The sequence below is a fragment of the Rosa chinensis genome, chromosome 4 (assembly GCF_002994745.2).
Source record: "Rosa chinensis cultivar Old Blush chromosome 4, RchiOBHm-V2, whole genome shotgun sequence".
NCBI lineage: Eukaryota > Viridiplantae > Streptophyta > Magnoliopsida > Rosales > Rosaceae > Rosa > Rosa chinensis.
Window position 1 is genome coordinate 836,312 of NC_037091.1, and position 20,914 is coordinate 857,225.

A 20,914-nucleotide genomic window follows, 5' to 3' on the forward strand; every position below is an offset into this window, starting at 1 on the left:
TTACAAATTAGGGTTCATGGGGGGCTTAATCACTTACTAAATTGGGGGTTTTCTTGGGTGATTGAATTTGATTCTCTAATTTCAGAATTTCAATTATGAGTTTGTTGAAAGTTAAATTCAGTTCACTTTGATGTGGTTATGCTTAATTGAACAGTTGGCTAATATGATTGATTGAAATGAAGTTTCCGAATAGAATCGTGGAAATAAAATTTGTTAATATGATTGTGGAAATAAACCCAAATATGGTAATTGAAATGAAGTTTTGTAATATGGTAGTCTCCCTTTTTTTTTTTTTTTTTGGATAATAATATGGTAGTCTCCTTTCTACCCATGTATATCAATACATGTGTTCGATCTCTTTTGGCGAAAAAAAGTGAAATTCTGGCGAATTTTCCATGCACCACCACTTATGGAGGCACAAGTGGCAGTGCACCACCACTCACGATAGTGTCATTATTTTCCGACCATATTCCTGGAGGAGCAAGGAGAATGAGTAACATAGCATCTATTCCATTACATCCAAATCATCATCATTCTATCTTAACAAAATTCCAAATTTCTTTCTTCTAATTCAACCATATCTTTCTTCCATCTTTTCCATATCATCTCTAGAAAAAGTGCAGCATTTCATTTGTATCTCCACATTGTACTTATAGCTGCAGATCCCTGCAAAAGGATGAGGAAGAAAGTAATTTAAAACTTAATACAATAAATGCAGAAATGAAAATAACTTTTGTTCTACAAAGTCGAGCTATGTGAGTGATTCTCCATATATCTGTGTCAAATTGCGTCAATTACAGATACAGCTAATGACCAGTCAAGCACAAACGAGAGAAACACAACAAATAGGAGAGAACTGAAACTTACCTTAAAGCTAACGCGTTCTGATCGGTTTTCTGCAAAATAGGAATTTATTAAACACAATCTTATTCAGAAAAAAAAATTCTTCGAGTGTTTACTACTCTATAGTAAAGGGCTGACTATAGTTCATATAAGTCCAATAATATATATATATATATATATATATATATCATTCTAAATTCTATTAAGATATTAGCAAATAACACCAGGCTATTGTCTGCTACTAATTCAAAAGCTACCTAGCTTTTCCGAAAATACATTAAAAATTCCTGTGGATCATGATGCTTATGTTTTTGGAATCAAGCAGAGATTGAAATATCAGTTTTTCACCAATGTTATTGTCCAGTAGTTACTATTGCATTACTAAGAGGGAAACAGTGAAGGCACAGGTTAGATCAGAAAGAAAAGTCTCTATTTTGAGTTTAACCCCTCACCCATGATGATGACAAACCATTGCCTTGTGTTCCAATAGGTGCCAGCATTGTGGGGTTCTAAGATCCTTTGTCAACATGTCAAATGCCTTGTTCGCCAAGGCAACATCATTCCTAGTAATCGACTTAAAGCTAGTTTCTTTACTTCAAAAGCCATCCACAAGGTGAACTTGAGTCTCAAAGCAATGAAACTTAACCCTGGCAAATCAAACCTATGTTTCCTGAGATATATGCATATGGTGAAGACTCAAAGTCAAGTGACAATTCAGCCCCAACAGATGTATAAAACCCTCTAATTAACTTCAAGTTCAGTGAATAGGTGAAATAAGAAAGGAAACAAAGATACAGGTGAGTCAATTTTAGCATCGCAGCGCAGTTATGCCACTAAGGCATGCAATACCAAACTTTTATGGCATGTAGGAATAACGACCATGCTACAGCATGAAAAATTCAGTTAACCATGGAGTGAAGCTACATTTTTGTATTGAACCATGATTTCTACATATATGTGTGTAGTAATGCATATTTATTCATATGACTCTTTAACTTTTAGGTTTATGTGCTCAAGGCAGGAGTTGGGAATCACTGTATTCCTTGTATCGTTCTTATGGACCATTTTTGACGTTTGTTTCACAATTTTAAAGTCATTGGGCAAAATACTGACATGAATTTTAAAGATTGTTATAAGACATGTCTACCCAATTCGGATCGATGCATATCAGTTGTTAGATCATACAGAGAAGAGATATAACGCATCAATCTTATTCCTCTCATCCATGTGCATTTCAGCCATCCAAATCTAATCAACTAACTATTCTCATTAGAGTTCTCATTAAATGCCACAATACGTTCTTGCTCACAAACATACACGGGCATGATATGTGTGTGTGTGTGTGTGTGTGTTAGACAATTGTCTTATACTGTTATGGATGAGATAATCTGTATTAGTTAAGGCCAAAACTCTTTTGCGTGAATATTTGAACACAAGAAATACCCTCTGTAGAATGGTAAAATGACAAGAGTTGTTCATGAAGTCCATAGATGCTGTAGTTTTCATAATGGCAATATAAAAACTTCTTCTAAAGTCTCTCTGTGTGAGTGAAAATGCTACTTATTTTATAAAGCTGTAACTACCTGTGGTTCTTTCTGCAACTTCCACAATATACCATCCAAGTCTGTGTGCATTCTTAAGCTATCTGAAGGAACATTCTTTAACAAGTATTGTAAAGCTGAGACAACTTGTTCCTGAACACAAACACAAAGATTGAGGTCCATCAGTTCTAGCTGTTGTCTGCAAGTAATTAATTAATTGACATAACAGAAGAAAGAAAGTTTGGATGGTGTTCAAAGTTCATGCAAGAAATAAGACAAGAAGCATGATAAGGATTAATGTATGAAGGTAAAAATAACAAAGAAATACATAATGAATCAGGCAGTTCAGAGTATAAATTAGGGACAGATAAAGAAAACAGTTAAGAATCTTGAGCTTTACTGTTTTAGTGGTCCATTTTTGCAACAAATAAACCTGCAGTGCAGTTATATGACAAAGAAATGTCCACCAAACCAACATTTCCATGTTTGGCTCCTGATATGAACAGAAAAGGCATAATGCCTGCAATGATACTCTGAATGTTCATAACTATAAGGACTTGAATACTTGATGTAATAGATAGACTAGCTATCTGGACCTTTACGATCATTCCAAAAATAATAAGGAGAAAGTAAGAGAACAAGAGAGGTATTGCCTTATCGGGTAAAAATGAGTAATTTCAGGGTTTAAGGTCCTAAAAATAATAATAATAATAATAAAAAAAAAAAAAAAAAAAATAATAATAATAATAATGATGATGATGTGATGATGTGACGACGACGACGACGACGACGACGACGACGACGACGACGACGACGACGAGGACGACGACGACGAGGACGACGACGACGACGACGACGACGACGACCACGACGACGACCACGACCAGCATCAGCTGGAAAAAATAACGTTAACCAGTGGCATATCACAAGAGATTGTATTTTCGGACAACTGGAAATACAAGAACATTTCTGGCTTAACAAGGCATCTTTTGAGAAGCAAAATTTATATTATACCATTCTGGCATTGACAACAATTCACTTGTAAATGCTTAAACTAATGAGTTTGACGTTAAGGTAGAGAACCTATATTATGTTAATGAAATTACATGGTTTTAAGTGATCATATCTACTGCACAACCAATTTGCTGTGAGAACTGTAAATAAGAATAATAAGCAACCTAGTCATTATCTGATGATGAAATACTTGATATGTACTTAAACGATTTTACAATGTACGTTTGTTCATTCCTAAGAACTACATAGCCTGTCAGCTGAAAAAGGCCTAGTTCAGAGATTCTCCAAGTCTGCACACAGAAGGATGGATCTAAAAATAAGAAAACATAAACAGAGTACCGGATGTGTTTCAAGAATGTGATTTAGATAAGGAAAGGTGATCTTTGACAATAAAATTGAGTAGGGAGTCATTTATAACAAAGATGAGACACGACCATGCCGACTGGCTTGAAGGCATGTACGATTAAACATAAGATGACCAAATACTAACTAGCATAAACCACACGAAATTCATGAATCATACATAACCAATCACAATGTAATACCTTGACTGTTGGGTTCCGGTGTTGGTCAAGTGCAGCGTCCAGTGCATAGACAATCTTCAAATGATAGAGAATTTGCATTGTCTGGACCAGATTTGTAGGCTGCTGCATAAAATTAAAAGCTGCCCAACAAACTCGAGGATGAGGATCATTGAATGACTTCAAAATAATGGCAATAACTTGGTCCAAACAGCCTTTCCTCATAACCTGCAGTAATAGAGTGCATTGAGAGATATGAAAGATTTAAGGACCACATCCCAAGTTATCAACAAAAAATTGTAAAACTACAAATGGCTCACGCTGTCAGGTGAAAACCTAGGTTTCTCATTAACCAACCTTAAAACCAACACTCTCAGGCCAGATATGCAAATAGGATTACGAGGTGTGATTTTCCTTTGTCTTTTACTTATACACACAATGTCATTTAACTGAACCATATCAAAAGGAAACAAGTTATATTTTACTGGTGGCTAACTCAGGCAAAGCAAATAAGGTTTTGCTCAATCATAATGCACAGAAAGTGTGCAATAAAGTAGTATATCAGATTTATATTTCTTTGTAAAAAGTCTAAACTTGAATCAAGCACTAGTACCATTTCATCTGAGCACTCCTCGGCAATCACTGCTAGCAAAGAAATCCCTGCATAACGTTCCTTCCACTCGGTAGCCTCCATGTGCCCCAAGAACAATTCAAAACATATAGGAAGTGTTCTTTTTTCACCTAAGGCAGTTGAAAGTTTCCTCAGGAACAAAATTCCAGATTTGTATACATCCATCTTTCCATCATTCTCACCCTGCTCGCTTTCAGTGTTGTACCATGCATTGTCATCCTTTATAGAGAGAAGCAGTTGCATTGAGGTCGTGAGCAGCCTAAAGATTGTTTCATGAGGTAGCTCTCTCATCATAGGTGCCAAATCCGTGGCTTCTGACATTGCGAGCAAGAACTTGTCAACAAACAGTTTCGTTTCATCTGTCACTTTTTTACACTCCAGCACATTAAGCATGTCGAGTACTAGATGGTTAAGGTAAGGCTTCAAGATTTGTGGCTTATCCATGACCAGCATTATTAACTCATTGACAGCCCCACGAGCATATTCTTCTTTCAAGTGACTCAACAAGTTAAACAGTCCCACCATCATTGCTCTCAAAAGGTCATTAAACCAGTTCCGCCCCTTTGAACTCATAAACAAACCTATCAAACTGACCACAGCACCAAATGCAGAAACCTGAATATCAGCATTGGGGGAACTCAACGCTTGTAATATTGCTGAGTGTAAAGGTTCAAGGCTAGGAACTAAAGCTTCACAAACAACCGGACGGAACCCTTTTGGCAAATAAGCCAACACCCATAATGCAGATTGTTGTAACTTCTCATAATCCGATTGAATAGAATTCAACAAAAACTCCATAAGCTCTGGCCACTCATTGCCAGCCTTGGAAATCTCAGAGCCCATTTCAGACACAATGCCACAAAGTAGTCTCAAAGTGGGCATTGAAACTTCCTCTTGAAGACAAACAAGGAAGTGGGATTTCATGTAATTTTGAGCAATTAGTGACAAGGTAGGCCAAAGGTCACAGATTTTGAGATAACGAAGCACAAGCGCAGACCTGGACCTAGTGTCAGAGACAGGGCTACATCTAATAACAAAAAAGAGTTTTTTGAAGAGCAAATGTGGGAAGTGCTTTTTGCAACAATGTAAAAAGGTGTAAGCTTGGGACCTTTGGGGTTCTTGGGAGCCAAACACGTGAGAAAAGAATGCCTCCAATGGCTCAACATCGTTGGAGCTCAGAATTCCGTAGGCTTGTGTTTGCAATTCCTGAGGAAACTCCGACTCCATCATAAGTAGTCTTGTGGGTCTTGAAGAATCAGAACTCTCATGTGGGTTTCTAAGGGATTAAGTGTGACTGTAACATGATTCCATCAATAATCAAAACGAGTGAATTGGGTGAGAAAGACTGAAACTTTTAAGGGCTGACGGCCTAACGAGGGATCGTAGTTTGTATAAACTTTTAAGAGCTCGCAAGACAAAAAGAAAAACAATTCCAAATCCAACTTGCAAGGCGGAGAGAGAGAGAGAGAGAGAGAGAGAGAGAGAGAGTAGGAATCAGCTCCAGGAAAACACTTCCTTCATCATTTTCTTCTCGCTGTAAAATCCCGTAAGGATAACCCCGATCCCAAATTGTTTCTAATATATATTTTTGGAAAAAGAAAAAAAATTGTGACTTTAACAAGGCCAAGTGTTTAATGGAAAACCAATGCTCGGTGGTTCAACTGGTAAGGAGCTTGTTCCCCTTAAATAAGGTCTCGAGTTCGAGCCTTGTGAATGGAGTAGCCAGTATTGGGAGAGCTTTCCCCCTAAATGGGGTCTGACCCGGCTCGAGAGGGATTATTAGTCCTTACCTACGGGTGGGGGATACCTTGGTTTAAGCAAAAAAAAAAAGAAAGTGTTTAATGGAATTTGGAGCCTGTTAGACATCTTTTAGGTGAGGTAGAATTATAAATTTTGCCATTGCTTCCATGCCGTTAACTTCGTATGGGGAACTAGACAAGCTTATGTGGCCGTATGAGAATAGTGGTGTTCATACTGTATGATCAGGGTTTCATAAATCCCCATGTCTCAATGCCAGTGGCCGTTATTTCTTGTAATGCACGAGATCCTAGTTGTATGGTGGTTGATGGAATGACAAAAGCAATTTGTGCTATTTCTTCATCCGTCTGCTGCTTGGGCCAAGTCAAAGGGCTTTCTGAATGTAGTGGTGGAGACTGACTAGGATTTTGTATGATGCTGTTTCAAAATGCTTGTGGCACTAATCGGGAAATCTACCCTCTTATCAGGGATCATGCTCATCAGCAACATTTTCAGCGTGCAAAGAAAGCTAACTATGTGGTGGATTGGCTTGCTTTTGCAAGCTAAAATGAGGATGGAATGTGAAACTTGGGTTCAGCACCCTCCATTCTCAAAAATGATATTCCTGCTCCTCAGGATGATGTTGATAAGAATTGGGAGTGACTGCTTCTGCTGAAGATTCTGGTTGTTTGCTTGTTTTACTGGTGTGCTGCTGCAGTTTCATATGAAGCTTTCATTGCCAAAGGAAAAAAAAAAAAAAGTCATAAATTAAACATATACTGATGTTTTCAAACACCAGATAATGGAACATTTTAAACATAAAAATTTTACTTTTTCTTGAGGTATGTAAGCAATTGGATGGAGCATAATTAGTAAGAACAAATAGCTTTTGCTATTTTAAACTTTGGATTTCAATGAAAGTATTTTAATTCTCAGGTGAAGTCGCGGCCATTCTCGTTGTTATTAGGTCTGAAAGATCTAAGTGGGTCCACTGATGAGCAAATTGAGGCCAAGAAAGGAGGGGAAGCAGAGAAGAGTTCTGTAGCATTGGCATTTGAAAAGTTGAAGTACACTGATATGGGAAAAGGGCAATCTATAGTTTCACAAAGTGCTGGTGAAGTGGAATGTCCTGACGAAGATGATTTACCAGAATCAAGAAAAAGGAGACACCCTTGTAAAGGTTTGCCATCCTATCTCAATTACTTGGTGCAATGTATTCTTAGATTAAAATAGACTTCTGTTGCAGATTCCCCTAGTGTTTTTTACTCTCCGGAAAGAGGAAGAACAAAAATATAACTGCAAACTGAATCCTTTATTAATTTTGCAATGATTAGGAGAAAGATTATTATAACAACCCAACTCAAAAAGTCAAATGATACTTCTCAGGATAGGGGTGTTGTGTGCTGAATGCTATGTTGCAGAAAATCAAGAATCACAATTCAGTTTAGTTTTCAATTTCATATTCTTTTTCTAAAATGCATTCATTATTATGGATCATCCATTATGGATCTGGTTCCTCTAAAGTGAGTTTTTATGAAGTTATGTAAAGTTAGTGTAATGTTCATCCTTCATTTGATCTAATGGCCAGTAAAATAACCATGTTATATACTACTACTCAAACAATTTTTTCTTCCCTAACTGTCCAACTTTATTAATGGCAAAAGAAAGGAAAAAAAAAAAACGCCATGAATCCTTTCAAAATCTGGGAACCCAAACAAATAATAAAGAAAGAACATGCTAAACTCTCTGGTCTCATCTTCTCTCTCTCTCTCTCTCTCTCTCTCTCTCTCTCTCTCTCTCTCTCTCTCTCTCTCTCTATCTCTCTGTTTATCATCCTCTCTGTCATGATGATAAGCTTTTCATTTTTTTATTGCTGATTATGATTTTGATTTCAACCTCCTCCTTTGGTTTGCAACTTTAAATCTTAGGGTTTGATGTTAATTCTGTTTCTTCTCCATGAAAGACTGATGCTGCAATTGCCCCTTCTCAATTGCATATATATGGGTTTAGCAGTTGCACTTTTCTACCCATTTCCTTTACTTTTTTATTTGCATCAGTAGTTTCACCTCTTTGATGATTGGTTCCTAATTAGCCTTAGTATAATTCTCAGTCTCTGGCTTTTGATTTAATCGCTGGTGGACTTTATACATCTATAGGCGTACACTGGATTTTATTCCAATTGTCCTTGAAATGAAAGAATTTTATTTTGTTTGAAAAGGAATAATTCATGATTTGATTTTCTTATATAACAATGGAATAGCATTGAAGCCCAGAATATAGTGTACAGAGAACGAGCGAGCAATACTCACAGAGCAACCATAACAATTAGGCTGATTTAACGTTAGTCGAAAAGAAAATCGTTTAAGTGAGTATTAAGGTCTTTAATCCTGTAAATGACAGTTTGGGAAGAAAAAATTGTATGAGTTGTATTTAGTGACGAGATTATTTTACTAGCCGTTAGATCATATGAAAGATGAGGATTACACTAACTTTACATAACTTTACAGAAACTCACTTTAGAGGAGTCGGATCCATATCGGATTTCTGTTAGCTGTGTATGTGAACATTTCCACCCGTATGGTGCAAACAGTATATCCATTAGATGCAGGTCAGTATGAGCTGAGCAGAACTAGACTCTAGACATGATCTAGTTTCTCCATGTTTGTATAAGACTGCGTAGAAATCTTGCAAAAAGAATTTCGTAACCATTTTCTCCATAGATATCTCTAAACATGTGGGTACACCAAACATGAAATCTGATTGATGTCAGTTTACCAACCAAGGTTCACACACTAGCAGTATACAAAGTAACAGGAAACTGTGTGATTATAGTTTATCCACTGGTTCTACATATTAATGTTCTATAGTTCATCAACTTAAGTTAATTTTCAGAGGCGTTACATACTACGAAGAAAAAAAAGAAAAACAATTCTGCCTTTTTTGGGGTTACATGTGTTTCTGCACTATTTGATTTTAAGAAGGGTGGACAATCCCTTGCCACCTTAATTTCTAAATCATCATCAAAGCTCTTTGGCCGAAAAAGAGCATATAGAATATTATCAGCAAACATTTATCTTCTTATAGTTTAGTAAACAAGTTATTACATAAACTAGCAAGATCGTAGACAAGATAATGTATGTAAACAAAACCATAAGCTTTATTTTTATGTCCTTTTGGGTGACCTTTCACTACTTGTTATTTTCCTCTATTTTTATGAAATGATATTGGGGAGGGAGGGAATTATACTTGGGACCTCAAATGTCAGGGTAAATTATTCTAAGCCCCCATGTTGTTATCCCTTGAAGGATGCACAAGTATAAAGGCTATTCCAGGGTCAGGATATGCGGTGTTCTATAGAGTCTTATATTGCAAAAAATTCAAGAATCATCACTTTTTAATTCTTTGCTATAGAATATAATTATTTTCTTGGAATAAAGTATGGGTCCTTATGCTGTTAAGAATTTGGTTTTTCAACTCGTCAGTGGAACAAACAAGCTCGAACAAGAGGGATTGTAGTGTAATTGGTTTTCCATGTCTTTAGGTGGCAAGTCTTATGCCTTTCAGTGCACTAATTGTCAAACAAGATGATCTATAATTTTCCTTTCAGTGGTGGTGTTCTTAAGCTCTGTAATCTGGAGTACTCGGTATGTCCTTGCATGAAAAAGCAGCAGGATGACTAAACCCTTGATAATTGAACCTGTCAACCAGAATGAGTTGTGTCTGCTTACTATATGTGATCATGTCATTAGCAGATATTAGCACTTGGATATTGTAAGAAGCACTTTAAATAGACTGAAGTAGAGAGTGCATGGAACATTATTGTGCTTTTCTTTATTCTCATGAACACAGTTGCATAAGTTTGTCAAGAAATTGCTAGGAAGTTTTAGGCTAATAAGAGAGCTCATAAAAGTGTGTTAGAATTGCGTCTGCTTACTATCTATGGTATGTTCTTAGCAGAAATTAGTACTTGATTTTGTGAACAACAAATAGAATTAGTAGAGTGCATGCAACATTGTCACACTTTTGGTTATTCTATTGAATACACTGTCACACGGTATTAGACTGATGAGAGAACTTAAGAGTAGTGTATTAGAATCTAGATAAAGTACAAACACGTACAAAATATGGACAAATGAGTTGGAAGACATCATGTTTCAATTGTGGGCTGCATACTTCTACTTAGCGTGCGCACCACAATATGCATCACAGCAAACAACCAAACTTCTAGCACTTCGATGTTATAAGCTTCTTGTATATGATAAACTCAAGCAACCTACCTTTCTCTTACAGTTTTACTCCACTCAATTCTTTTGTCTTTGGTTTATAATTCTGACTTATCTACCCGTCCTGCTCTTTCAAATGTCAACTATTTAGATGGGGATGACAAACACACTGCGACAAAGTATTTTGCAGTTTTTGGAGGTTATCAAGAATGCAAGAATTGCTCCTCAAAACCGTTCCCAGAATGCTGATTCTGAAACTGCAGTTTTATGCTTTGCAGCAACTGTTTTGCACAACTTTTTTCAGGGACTTCCCTTGTAATTTCTGGCCAACAGGTTAATGAAACTTAGTCCTCTGCATTAGTACTTCATGATCCATGGCTTTATTGCTCCCTTTAGGCTCCTATTTCTCTTGAATCACTCCACAAACTACCTAAAAAGAAAACAAAGTTAAAACTGACTTTTTGAAGGAAATAGCTAAGAAAAGTGTAAAGGTTTGCACATTATATTTGTCACATTTTATGCTCCTATCATTACTAGACAGGATAGGGCCATAGTGATTTGGCCGACAGATAATAAACTGTAAGCTAAAGATGGAACAATAAGAATAGTATCTAAGGTCACGGAAGGTGATAAAATTACAGAACCCTCTCCAGTGACTGGAGAAGGACTACCATCTAGTAGAGATAATAGCTTGAGTGGAGGGTTTGATGGATTGGAGTTGATTTGGGTCATTAGTCATATGATCTGATACACCTGTATCAATTATCCATGTAGAATTACTAGCACTGGCATTAACATTGAGAGACTGACCAAGGTTACCTGTTTGAGTCACATTTGCTTGTGGCAGTGAGCAGGTACCTGTTTCTTGAGATGTTTTTGTAGTTGCAACTGTAGCTTTGCCTCCAATATTCTTCTGAGGCCTCTTGGTGAAATCCCACCATTCTGGATAACCCATAATTTCATAACACTTCCACTTAGAATGACCAGCATCCCCACAATGTTGACACACCAAACCTCCAGGTCGGATGGAAGAGCTATTCCGAGGCCGAAAACTTTGTTAAGAAGCTCCAGGTTTTGTCTGTGAGAATCCAGGAGGTGGGCCTTATCTAGGACGATTTGCCATTGCGGCGGAGCCCTCCAGGTTAAGTCTATTGACAGCCATAACTATACTTTCTGCATTCATTGAAGAATTTTCCATAGTCTTCTTTTGTTGCTCCACCATACGCACATAAGCATAACTACTCTCAAGATCCAGTTTTGTTTCCTTCCTCAAAATTACTCCACGCACCTGGTCAAAGTCTGAATCAAGACCACTTAAGAAGATATGAACCCGAAGTCTCTTCAGAGAGATGCTGAGCTGAGTAACTCCTTCCACCGTGTCTTCTTGAGTTGTGCTCCTGTGATCAATTTCTTGAAAAATAGCAATCAATTCATTATAATATGTAGAGAGAGGTCTAACATTCTGCAGAGTAGTGAATGATTTCCAGTTCAATTCAAAAATTCAAGTCTCATTAGACCCATCATAAAAGGTCTTGGAAACAGCTTCCCAGATTTCCTGAGCGGTGCCAAAACGAATGAATCTCTGCATCAGTGATTGAATCATTGAATCAATAAGCCAACTTTTGACTTTGTGGTTGTCAGTTACCCACGTATCATAGTTGGGATCTCTAGGTGCTAGTTTAACTGTTGTGCCGGTAAGATAGTCGGCTTTGTTCCGCACACCAATACGCATCTCTGTGACTTGAGACCAAAGAGAATAATTGGTTTCATCCAGGATGACTCCAGTAGGGAATGGTGAATTGTCACTGTGATACTAAACATGAAAAATTGGTAGAGGTTGGACTAAGATGACGATGCAAATGATGACGATGGAGGTGGAAGATTCGTTGCGGGTTCCCGTCGGCATCCACGGCTGAATAAGCTTTGGATGTGTAAGGATTTCACTTCAATTCTGTTTTAGAACTGTTTTGGTGTTTTGGTTGTTTGTGTTTGCTGCAAAATGAGATGGAAATTTGATATTCGGGATTCGGTATTCAGAATTCGGAAGTTGGGATTCAAGGATTGGAAGGTAGGAGAGCATTGTCCTATGATTTAGGATCGAACAGCTTTGATACCATATCAGAACTAGTGAATAATTTGGTGATACTCTATTCTTCTCTATGAGGAGGAATATATACAATTACATTGTGTGTACAATAAGAAAGGCAATGAATACTGCTTACAATAGGAAACTAAATCCTAATTGATTACAAAATATTTACAGGAATGTTTACAGCTCATTCCAACACTGAAAAGTTGCTGCTAATTTGCCTTAAAGAACCTAATCCAATTCCTCCTCTTAACCTTGCTGTTGCTGTTGCTAATCCCGGTTGAATCATCTCTTTTGTCCCTGATTTTTCTTTTGCTGTGATAGGTTTTTCTTTTCAGTGCAACCTTGCTAGGGTTTTTGTTACTCTAGCTAATTCCCTTTTCTTATTAGTATTATATTATCTCTGGTCAGCCAAAACCCTAGTCAAGGTTGGAAAAGGGATTTTACTTTTACTTGTCCATCGCAATTTTCAGAGTTCACTGGATTTAAAGATTTTCTTGCCCTTTTTTTTAGAACAAAATAGAGAAAATCTCCATTTACCCAAAATTGAGCTTCATTTACCCCACTTACCCAAGCATCTTATAAGATTTCCCACTTACCCAACAAATTACATATTTTTTGCCCTAATACCCAATTAAGTATTTTTTTTAAATTATTTTTATGTATATTATTGAGACAATTTTGCCCTCCCTCCCATTGTCACTTAGAGAGAAGTCAACGGAGACTTGACTGGAGTCTGGTTAATGCTCGCTGGATTTCGATCACATGTCGTCGGAATCAGGTCACCGGTTGTCGGAGTCCCATCACCGCCGCCGGAGTTCGGTCACTGGTCGCTGAAGTCCCGTCACCGGTGGCCGGAATCCGATCACAAGTCGCCGAAAGTTTTCAAAAAGCTCATCGGAGATCTCATAGGTCACAGGAGCATATTAGTGTTCCCCAATAATATAATTACTGCCCCACAGTAACCCCTAATAATAGGATTATTGCCTCCCAGTAATATGATTATTGTCCCCCAATAGAAACATTACTGACCCCTAATAATATGATTATTGCTCCCCAATAGAAACATTACTGCCCCCAAGAATAAGTGTATTGCCCCAATAAAATGATTATTGCCTCCCAATAATTGGTTAATCCAACTATTCTGATCATCAACTTAAGGGAAAAACAACTTGAAACAAAATCCAAAAACCCAAAATATCACCCACCAAAAAAAATGTAAAAAATTGTAGACCTTACGTGTTAGAGCTTTCCACACGGAACATTGCACAAATACTCAAGACAGAGAGAATGACCCCGAGAATCAATTTCCACAAATTCTTGCTTACTAAATTGCCAACGGCACTCTCTTTGAGCCCTTTAAGCTTTCTTTGACCTTTGATTCAAAAACCCCATTTCTGAGGTGGGTGAAGCTTCATGGGGTCGAACCCATCTCAATCTCTTTCTTCATCAATCCAATGGTCCAGTTCGTTCACTTCGTTCCACGTCACCACTTGTTCGATCAATTGATCATCATCATCACTGTCTATAATGCAATAGAGAAAGCTTGCAGCTCTGTGAAGAAGAGAAGGGACTTAATTGGCTTCGTTCACTGAACCCTCGTCGACGTCGTAGAGTTCGAGTCCTTGAACAATTCGAATATATAGAGACTTGAAGGCGACACCGAGTCGAGTTGGACTAACTACACCTCCACGTGTTTCAGCATCGAAACGGCGAAGAGTTAAGACAATCCTGCTTTGATTAGGGTCGAATCCTTTTTCGGACTAGTTAATTTCAACAATTCAGGCAACACTCTGTCCCGCTCGGTGCTCACGGCGATCGATTCCAGAACCCTAGCAGAGGTTATTCGAGTCTCGGCACTTCTATAATAATGTCTTTCCAGATCATTAACAAGTGTCATACTAAGGAGGAACAAAAGATGGTGGCTCGGCAGAATGAAACCAACACCAACCAAACCAAAACCTAATCATATCAGACATGTAAAGTTAACCAAACTCAACAAAATAATGCAAATATAAAATATGATCTTCAAGACCAGCTTGAAATACCTCAACCACATAACCTAATCTACATCTACTTTAAGTTTAATTATCCAAAATAAAATGCAACAATTCCATCAATAATTGCCATAATTGAAACTCCAAAGCTTACTGAAGGAGTGATCTGATACTCTGCCTCTACAGCAACTTGAATGCCCAATCCTGTAGCAATTTTGGCAACACAAATTTTAAATTCCACAAATTAGAAACCCTAAATCAACACTAATTTCAATCAATTCGAAATAAACAAAAAGAAGATTCAACTTACAGGTAGATGAAGCTAAAGTGGTTGCGATCTAGTGATGAGGAAGATGGTGCCGATGAATCTCAGGCAGTTGAGAGCTCTTTGCGCTCTCGATCTCGTCCTTTGAAGCTTCGTCTTCAACCTCCTCACCTAGCATCGCCGGACCGTCAGGTTGCCGGAACTGGACGACGCGGCGATGGGTTTGTCGTTTGGATTCCAAGATCTGAGGCCGAACTACTCCAGCTCGTCTCCGTTCGGGTCAGCTCCTGCTGAGAACGGTAATAGAGAACGGAATCGATGACGGAGTTGTCGCATCCGACAGTCCTGTGCTACCGGAGCCGAGCGAGATGGTGAGGAAGGATGCTGTCAGAGCTGAACGAGATCCTAAGGAAGGGTTCTCGCCGAGAGAGAGAGAGAGAGAGAGAGAGAGAGAATGATTTTCTTTTTTTGCAATAGAGAGTGAATGATGCAGTTAGTTTTCTTTTATGAAGGACAAAACGGTCAGAAAAAAATAATTTGAGGATGCAAGTGGCCTTATATGTACAAGAAAAATTAAGTGACCTTATGACTAATTAAAGTTTCAAAATGACACTTATGAGAATTTTCTATAAATTCTTTTGCATATTAATATTGATTGTAAATTACTTTTGAGTTTTAAACATATACATAAAAATACAAGAAACCGGATAAACATCAGAAAACACAATATTAAACCAAACAAATCAGATAACATAAAAGAGATTTTTGTACATATCAAGACACGTTCACTCTCTTACAAGTTACAAGGCCTTGCCACTAAGTTAAGGTACAATATAGAACCGTCTAAACTAAGACATGAGAAATACTGAGCGTCGAAGTAGTTATAATTACATAAAGCCAAAAGTAGTCTCTCACAAATTCACATTATGACGGGTTCATTTCTGAACCTTAGAGACATTCCTGCCTGCAAATCAATCAAAAACCAGACAAATAAGTTAATGTCACATAAGAATCCTCAATACGGAAATGAAAATCAGTTGAATGGACAAAAGATGAAAACAAAAATAGACTACACAGAGAAGCTAGGCCAGTTCATTGATTAAAGAAGAAACTTGCAACAATTTTCATATAAGCAACTTTTGCTGCACATACTTGTATCCCCAACCTAAATTCAAAATACTTGGTTCAGCAACCCTCTCTACACCTTTCAAATGTGTCCACAGTGATGGTGTAAAAGACTAAAATAATAACATTGGACCTAACCAAAAAAACCATGAATTTAGAATTCATATCAACTGATCTAACTCAAATATCGAGATCAACCTTGCTTAATAGCTATCTAAAATACTTAATAGCTATCTAATACACAACTACGCATTACAAGTTGTTCTTATATAAGAGCAATGGTTTTGATAGGGAGGGGATATAAGCAAAGACTAATAACTGGTTCAGAACGTAGCAAGCCTATTGTGAAGTAGTCTTTCAAAAACTTGAAAAAGTGATGTTCCTACTAGGCTAAGAAAAAGTGAAAAACACATAAGACCAACAAACAAGAGTTCAATTTTCATACCCATAACTTCCTACCATCCTGGCTCCCCATCGTCTCTTTCTAATATCCTTTTCCAATTTCCAATCAACAACCGGTAGATCTATAGGAGACACCGACAGCCAGCTTTTCTCCATATTTTTTATAGAAGCTAAATAAATAAATAAGGAAGAAGTTCTTAACTTCTTTTTTTACTGATCTGACCATTGTAAATTAGTCTTTCAGAAACATGAAAAAAGTGATACTCCTACAAGACTAAACAGCACAGAAGACCAACAAACAAGAGTTCAATTTTCATACCCATAACTTGTTACCATCCTTGCTACCTTTCCGGCACAAAACCGAAAGAATAACAGGAAGAAAAAGATTTGTATTGGAATTTCTAAGCAACTTACATAGTTATATTATTCCACAAACCAACCTAAATTCAAAATACTTGATGATGACAAAAAAGAATACAGGACAACAAGAAGGCATTAATTTTGATGAATATAGAGATTAAAAAAAAGAAACTAATTATAGGTTAAATGGGGAAATCTGCAGAACAACAGCCCAGCGCAAAGCATAATGTACATCCAAACAAACTAGAGAATCAATATGATTTCGGAATCCTGTTAGCGTCTCTAATTAATAAAGGAACATATCGATCACAAAATTCAGAGATACACATCAAAGAAAATAAATCTGGAAAAAAGGAAAATCACTTTTCTAACCAACCTCTTTTTCTCATCTGCTCCGTGCAAGATTCCAGTATGATCTCGTTGCTACGTTTCCAGTCTTTTAGCATGTCTTCAGCGATAGGTGTGACCTTTGCAAAGTATCCAACAAGCAGGACTCCCAAAACGGGGTTTATGAGAGCATAGAACACCTCCGACGATACCATGATTTGGCGAGAATTGGGATTTTTCTGGATCTGATTTTAGGGTTCGCTAGATATGCCTTTATATACTTGGACATAAGGTGTTGGGTTGGGCCCTTTTTACATGTGTTGGGCCCGTTCAAATAGTTTTTATATTCAAGTCATATATATCTATACCATTATTAAGATAAGAGAGTTTGTCAACCAAAACAGAATTTTTTACCAAAATATCCTTAAAATATTAAAAAGCATTTCAACTGAAATATTTGAGAAGGAAAAAAAGACCAATTCACAAGATAAAATAAAAATAAAAGAAATTTTACAAAAAAATAAAAAATAACAAAGATGAAGCAATTTTCTCTATATTCTATTAAATAACTGCCCACGTAATTATACATATCCATAAAGTGTACTTGGCGTCTAGTATATATGAATGAAGGCATTGCAATGTTTTGGTCTCATAGTGAGAGATATGGATTCCTGTAAATGGTATGATTACTGCCAGTATTGATTTCTTCATTTTCTTGAGTCCTTGGTGAAAAGCTTAACAAGGATCAAACATGCCGTTTTCTTTTCCTAATGCAATTTATGATTGTAATTACTATCTTCTCTTTAAAGAAGAACAAATATATGCATAGAGGTTTTGCCGTCCCTTTATATGAATGGACTGCACTAAACTAAATATATATAGTATATGCATATTTATACATCTGCCTTTTCTTAACTTTTATGCACTGCACTCCCTCTAACTTATTATGCATAGCGCGCACGCGCGCACACACACATATATATAATTTAGTCTTGCTAGTATATATGTGTTTCTAGTTGTCGAAGCCAACCATTATCTTAAGACTGATAACTATTGAGGCTTAAAATCACACATGTGACCATTCTCTAGGAATTAGGTTTCTTCGAAGTGTGTACATAGCAAGAATCATTTTGATTCACCATTATAGGAATGCTTCTAAGTATTTTGTCTGATTTCTAAAACAGGGTGGTGCAACTATGATGTTTGTAGATGAAGAAGGTGAGGTTACCCGACTAAATACTTGGGGAATAGTGAAGGACTTTGGAGAGGATCCTCTCTTGAGCAAATTAAATACATGAGCTTTTCATAATAAGCTGCCACGTGTCCAAATACACATCTAATGGCTCTAATCTTTTGTTGCACTTATTTCATTTTTTGCAGCTTAATCCAACAATCAAAACATTCTCATGGCGGAACGAAGTAGAAGGCTCTATGGGCTCAAGCCTAGACAACATTTTGGGCCAAAAACCCTTGAGTACATATATATATATATATATATATATATATATATATCTACCTTTAGCCCATACCAGCCCAAAGAAAAAAAAATTATATGCTTGATTCTCGTGTATTCCCAGCTCCCTGTCTCCCACAGCAGCTCACAGCCTCACTGTCTCTAGTGTTTTGATGGAGGTTATTGACTTATCGATTGAAATTAACAAGGTGTGAAGCTCTATCAATCTCCCCTGTTTTGAATTTTTGATACATCTCTATTCTTCACTTCTTCTTCCTGATCTGTTTTACCCAATGGGCTTTCCTCAAAGAAATCCCAGATCTCCTCTTGCCGATTCTATTTGCTACCACTGGTTCTGAGTTGGGCTTGTGTGTATAAGTTGAGGTTTTGGGGGGGGGGAGGGAGGGAGGGAGGGGGGGGGGGGGGGGGGGCAGAGAGAGAGAGAGATTCCATGTTAGCTGAGGATCTTGATTCTTGATCATGGTCGATCACTCGATCAGTCGGTGGATAGCCGCCTCATAGGCTATGATGATTCATGAATCATGATTGTATATTTGTATTTTTACTTTCTTAGTTAGAATTACCGACTGAAGTAGTGATGTCTCTGATGATAATTAGCTGAGGATCTTGATCATGGTCGGTGGATAGCCTATGAGGCTATGATGATTCATGATTGTATTTTTAGTTAGAATTACCGACTGATGTCTTTGATGACAAATTACTAGCTAAAAAAAAGAAAAAAAAAGAAAGTAACAACAAGTGAATGAGCTTTTGTTGGGTTTTGGGATTTCTTGATGCTTTCTTTGGCTTCTGATTTCTCTATATTGATAATGATTCTTTGATTGCTGAGGTTGAAGTGAGTGGGTCTCGGAGGGTACGATTTAGTTAGTTTTTTGTTGTTTTACAACAAATGTATGCTTGTAGTTTTTAATTTATGGAATTTGGTTTTATGTCCCCTCCGTTGTATGTTTTGATATATCCAAAATAATAAAGGCGTGAGGATGAGCCTCCTACTGAGTTCTAAATCTCAAAAAAAAATTATTGTACACTTCTAATTAGCCTAGACAACAATTCGATCCTGGATCCACCACTGATTCTCTCTTCTTCTTCTTCTTCTTCAACTTCGTATTCCATTTTGTGGTTCAATTAACTGCAGTTCTCCACCTGATCCATTATCTCCACTTAACCTCTCTCTTTGTTCATGATCATTCTGATTTTTTTTTTTTTTGGCTTCCTTGCTCTCTTCACTTTCATACAAACCCAAAAAATAACAATCCAAAATTGAAATCCTTGGCATTCAATCTTAGCAAAATCAAATCTAAACGAAAACCAAATCTTAGGTTTTACCCTTGGCATTCTCTCTTCTCTTCCTATCCAAGTACCCATACCAAATTAAGGCCGTGGGTTATAAAAATTGAATCTTTTGAAGTTCATCCTTCGAGACCTGGGTTATCTGGGTTCTCTACTTTGTTTTTGATTTGATTCTCCAAGCGACTGTGAATGGGAAGTTGAAGCCGGATGAAGACGAGAGAGAGCGGTGGATTGCAAAACAACAAATCTCAAGTTGTTTTAAATGCCAAGAAAGCCTACTAATCAATCAATTGCAAAGCATAAACACAAAAAAATTGGTTTAATGAGTCATTCAAGTTGAGGAAAGGGAGAAAGAGTATTTGACTATTATCTGTAAGAAATCAAAACATTTTGGAGCTAAAGATGCGGTCTTTAAGTAAAAGAAGCAAACTTTGGGAGAAATTTTTGTTGCTGGGAAATTGCATTCATTGTGAGTATATCTTTTATTACAACTTTCCAATCAGTAATCAAGTATTAGACAATGGAATATTAGAGAGAAGAAACATAAATTGAAATCAACAATTGAATCACAGCCCCAAATTCTACCCATCAATTGAATCCCAACCCAACTCATCCACTGAATCTTAATCCCAAAGTGAACATGAAAGATTGCTGGACCTTAAATTGACAGGAAATAAGAGGGTGAAGAGGAAGAAGAAAGAACTGTTTAGAGCGGGAGATGATAGCTTAGATGTGGCAAAATAGAGATTTAAAAGAGAGAGAGGTTTTGTCATAAGAAGATTTCATCTGATAAAGAGTGAAGAAGAACAGAAGAGAGAGAAAGGGAAGGAAAAGAAGAACGTGCAGTGAAGGAAAGGGAAATCAGAAGAGAGAGGAAGGAAAGAAGTGACCAAAGGAAAAGAAGAATCATAGACTGTTGGATTTGATAAATCCACGTGTCGTCATCTGCTTCAAAGCTCAGGTAGCTCAGGTGTTTAATTTGCTCAGGAGAGGATCCTCTCCCGAAGGACTTACCCGTGGATGGAGAGGATTTTCGATTGACCATGAGTTGGTGGATGGGGATGCGCGCGTTGGT

The 20,914-nt window shown here is 37.2% G+C and overlaps 1 protein-coding gene and 1 long non-coding RNA gene across 2 annotated transcripts; both read right to left on the minus strand.

Moving 5' to 3' along the window:
- Positions 1–487: 487 nt before the first annotated feature.
- Positions 488–6,075, minus strand: LOC112197163 (importin subunit beta-3-like). The gene is made up of 5 exons (XM_040517530.1): positions 4,533–6,075; positions 3,944–4,147; positions 2,427–2,537; positions 868–896; positions 488–666 (listed from the first exon to the last, which is right to left on the minus strand). The coding sequence occupies exons 1-5, from the start codon at positions 5,778–5,780 to the stop codon at positions 651–653; spliced, it is 1,608 nt and encodes a 535-aa protein (XP_040373464.1). The 5' UTR covers positions 5,781–6,075; the 3' UTR covers positions 488–650.
- Positions 6,076–14,594: 8,519 nt separating this feature from the next.
- On the minus strand, positions 14,595–17,324 carry LOC112198909. Its single transcript, XR_002936033.2, has 3 exons — positions 17,125–17,324; positions 14,907–15,825; positions 14,595–14,800 (listed from the first exon to the last, which is right to left on the minus strand). It is a non-coding gene; the product is annotated as an uncharacterized LOC112198909 (long non-coding RNA).
- Positions 17,325–20,914: the final 3,590 nt, after the last annotated feature.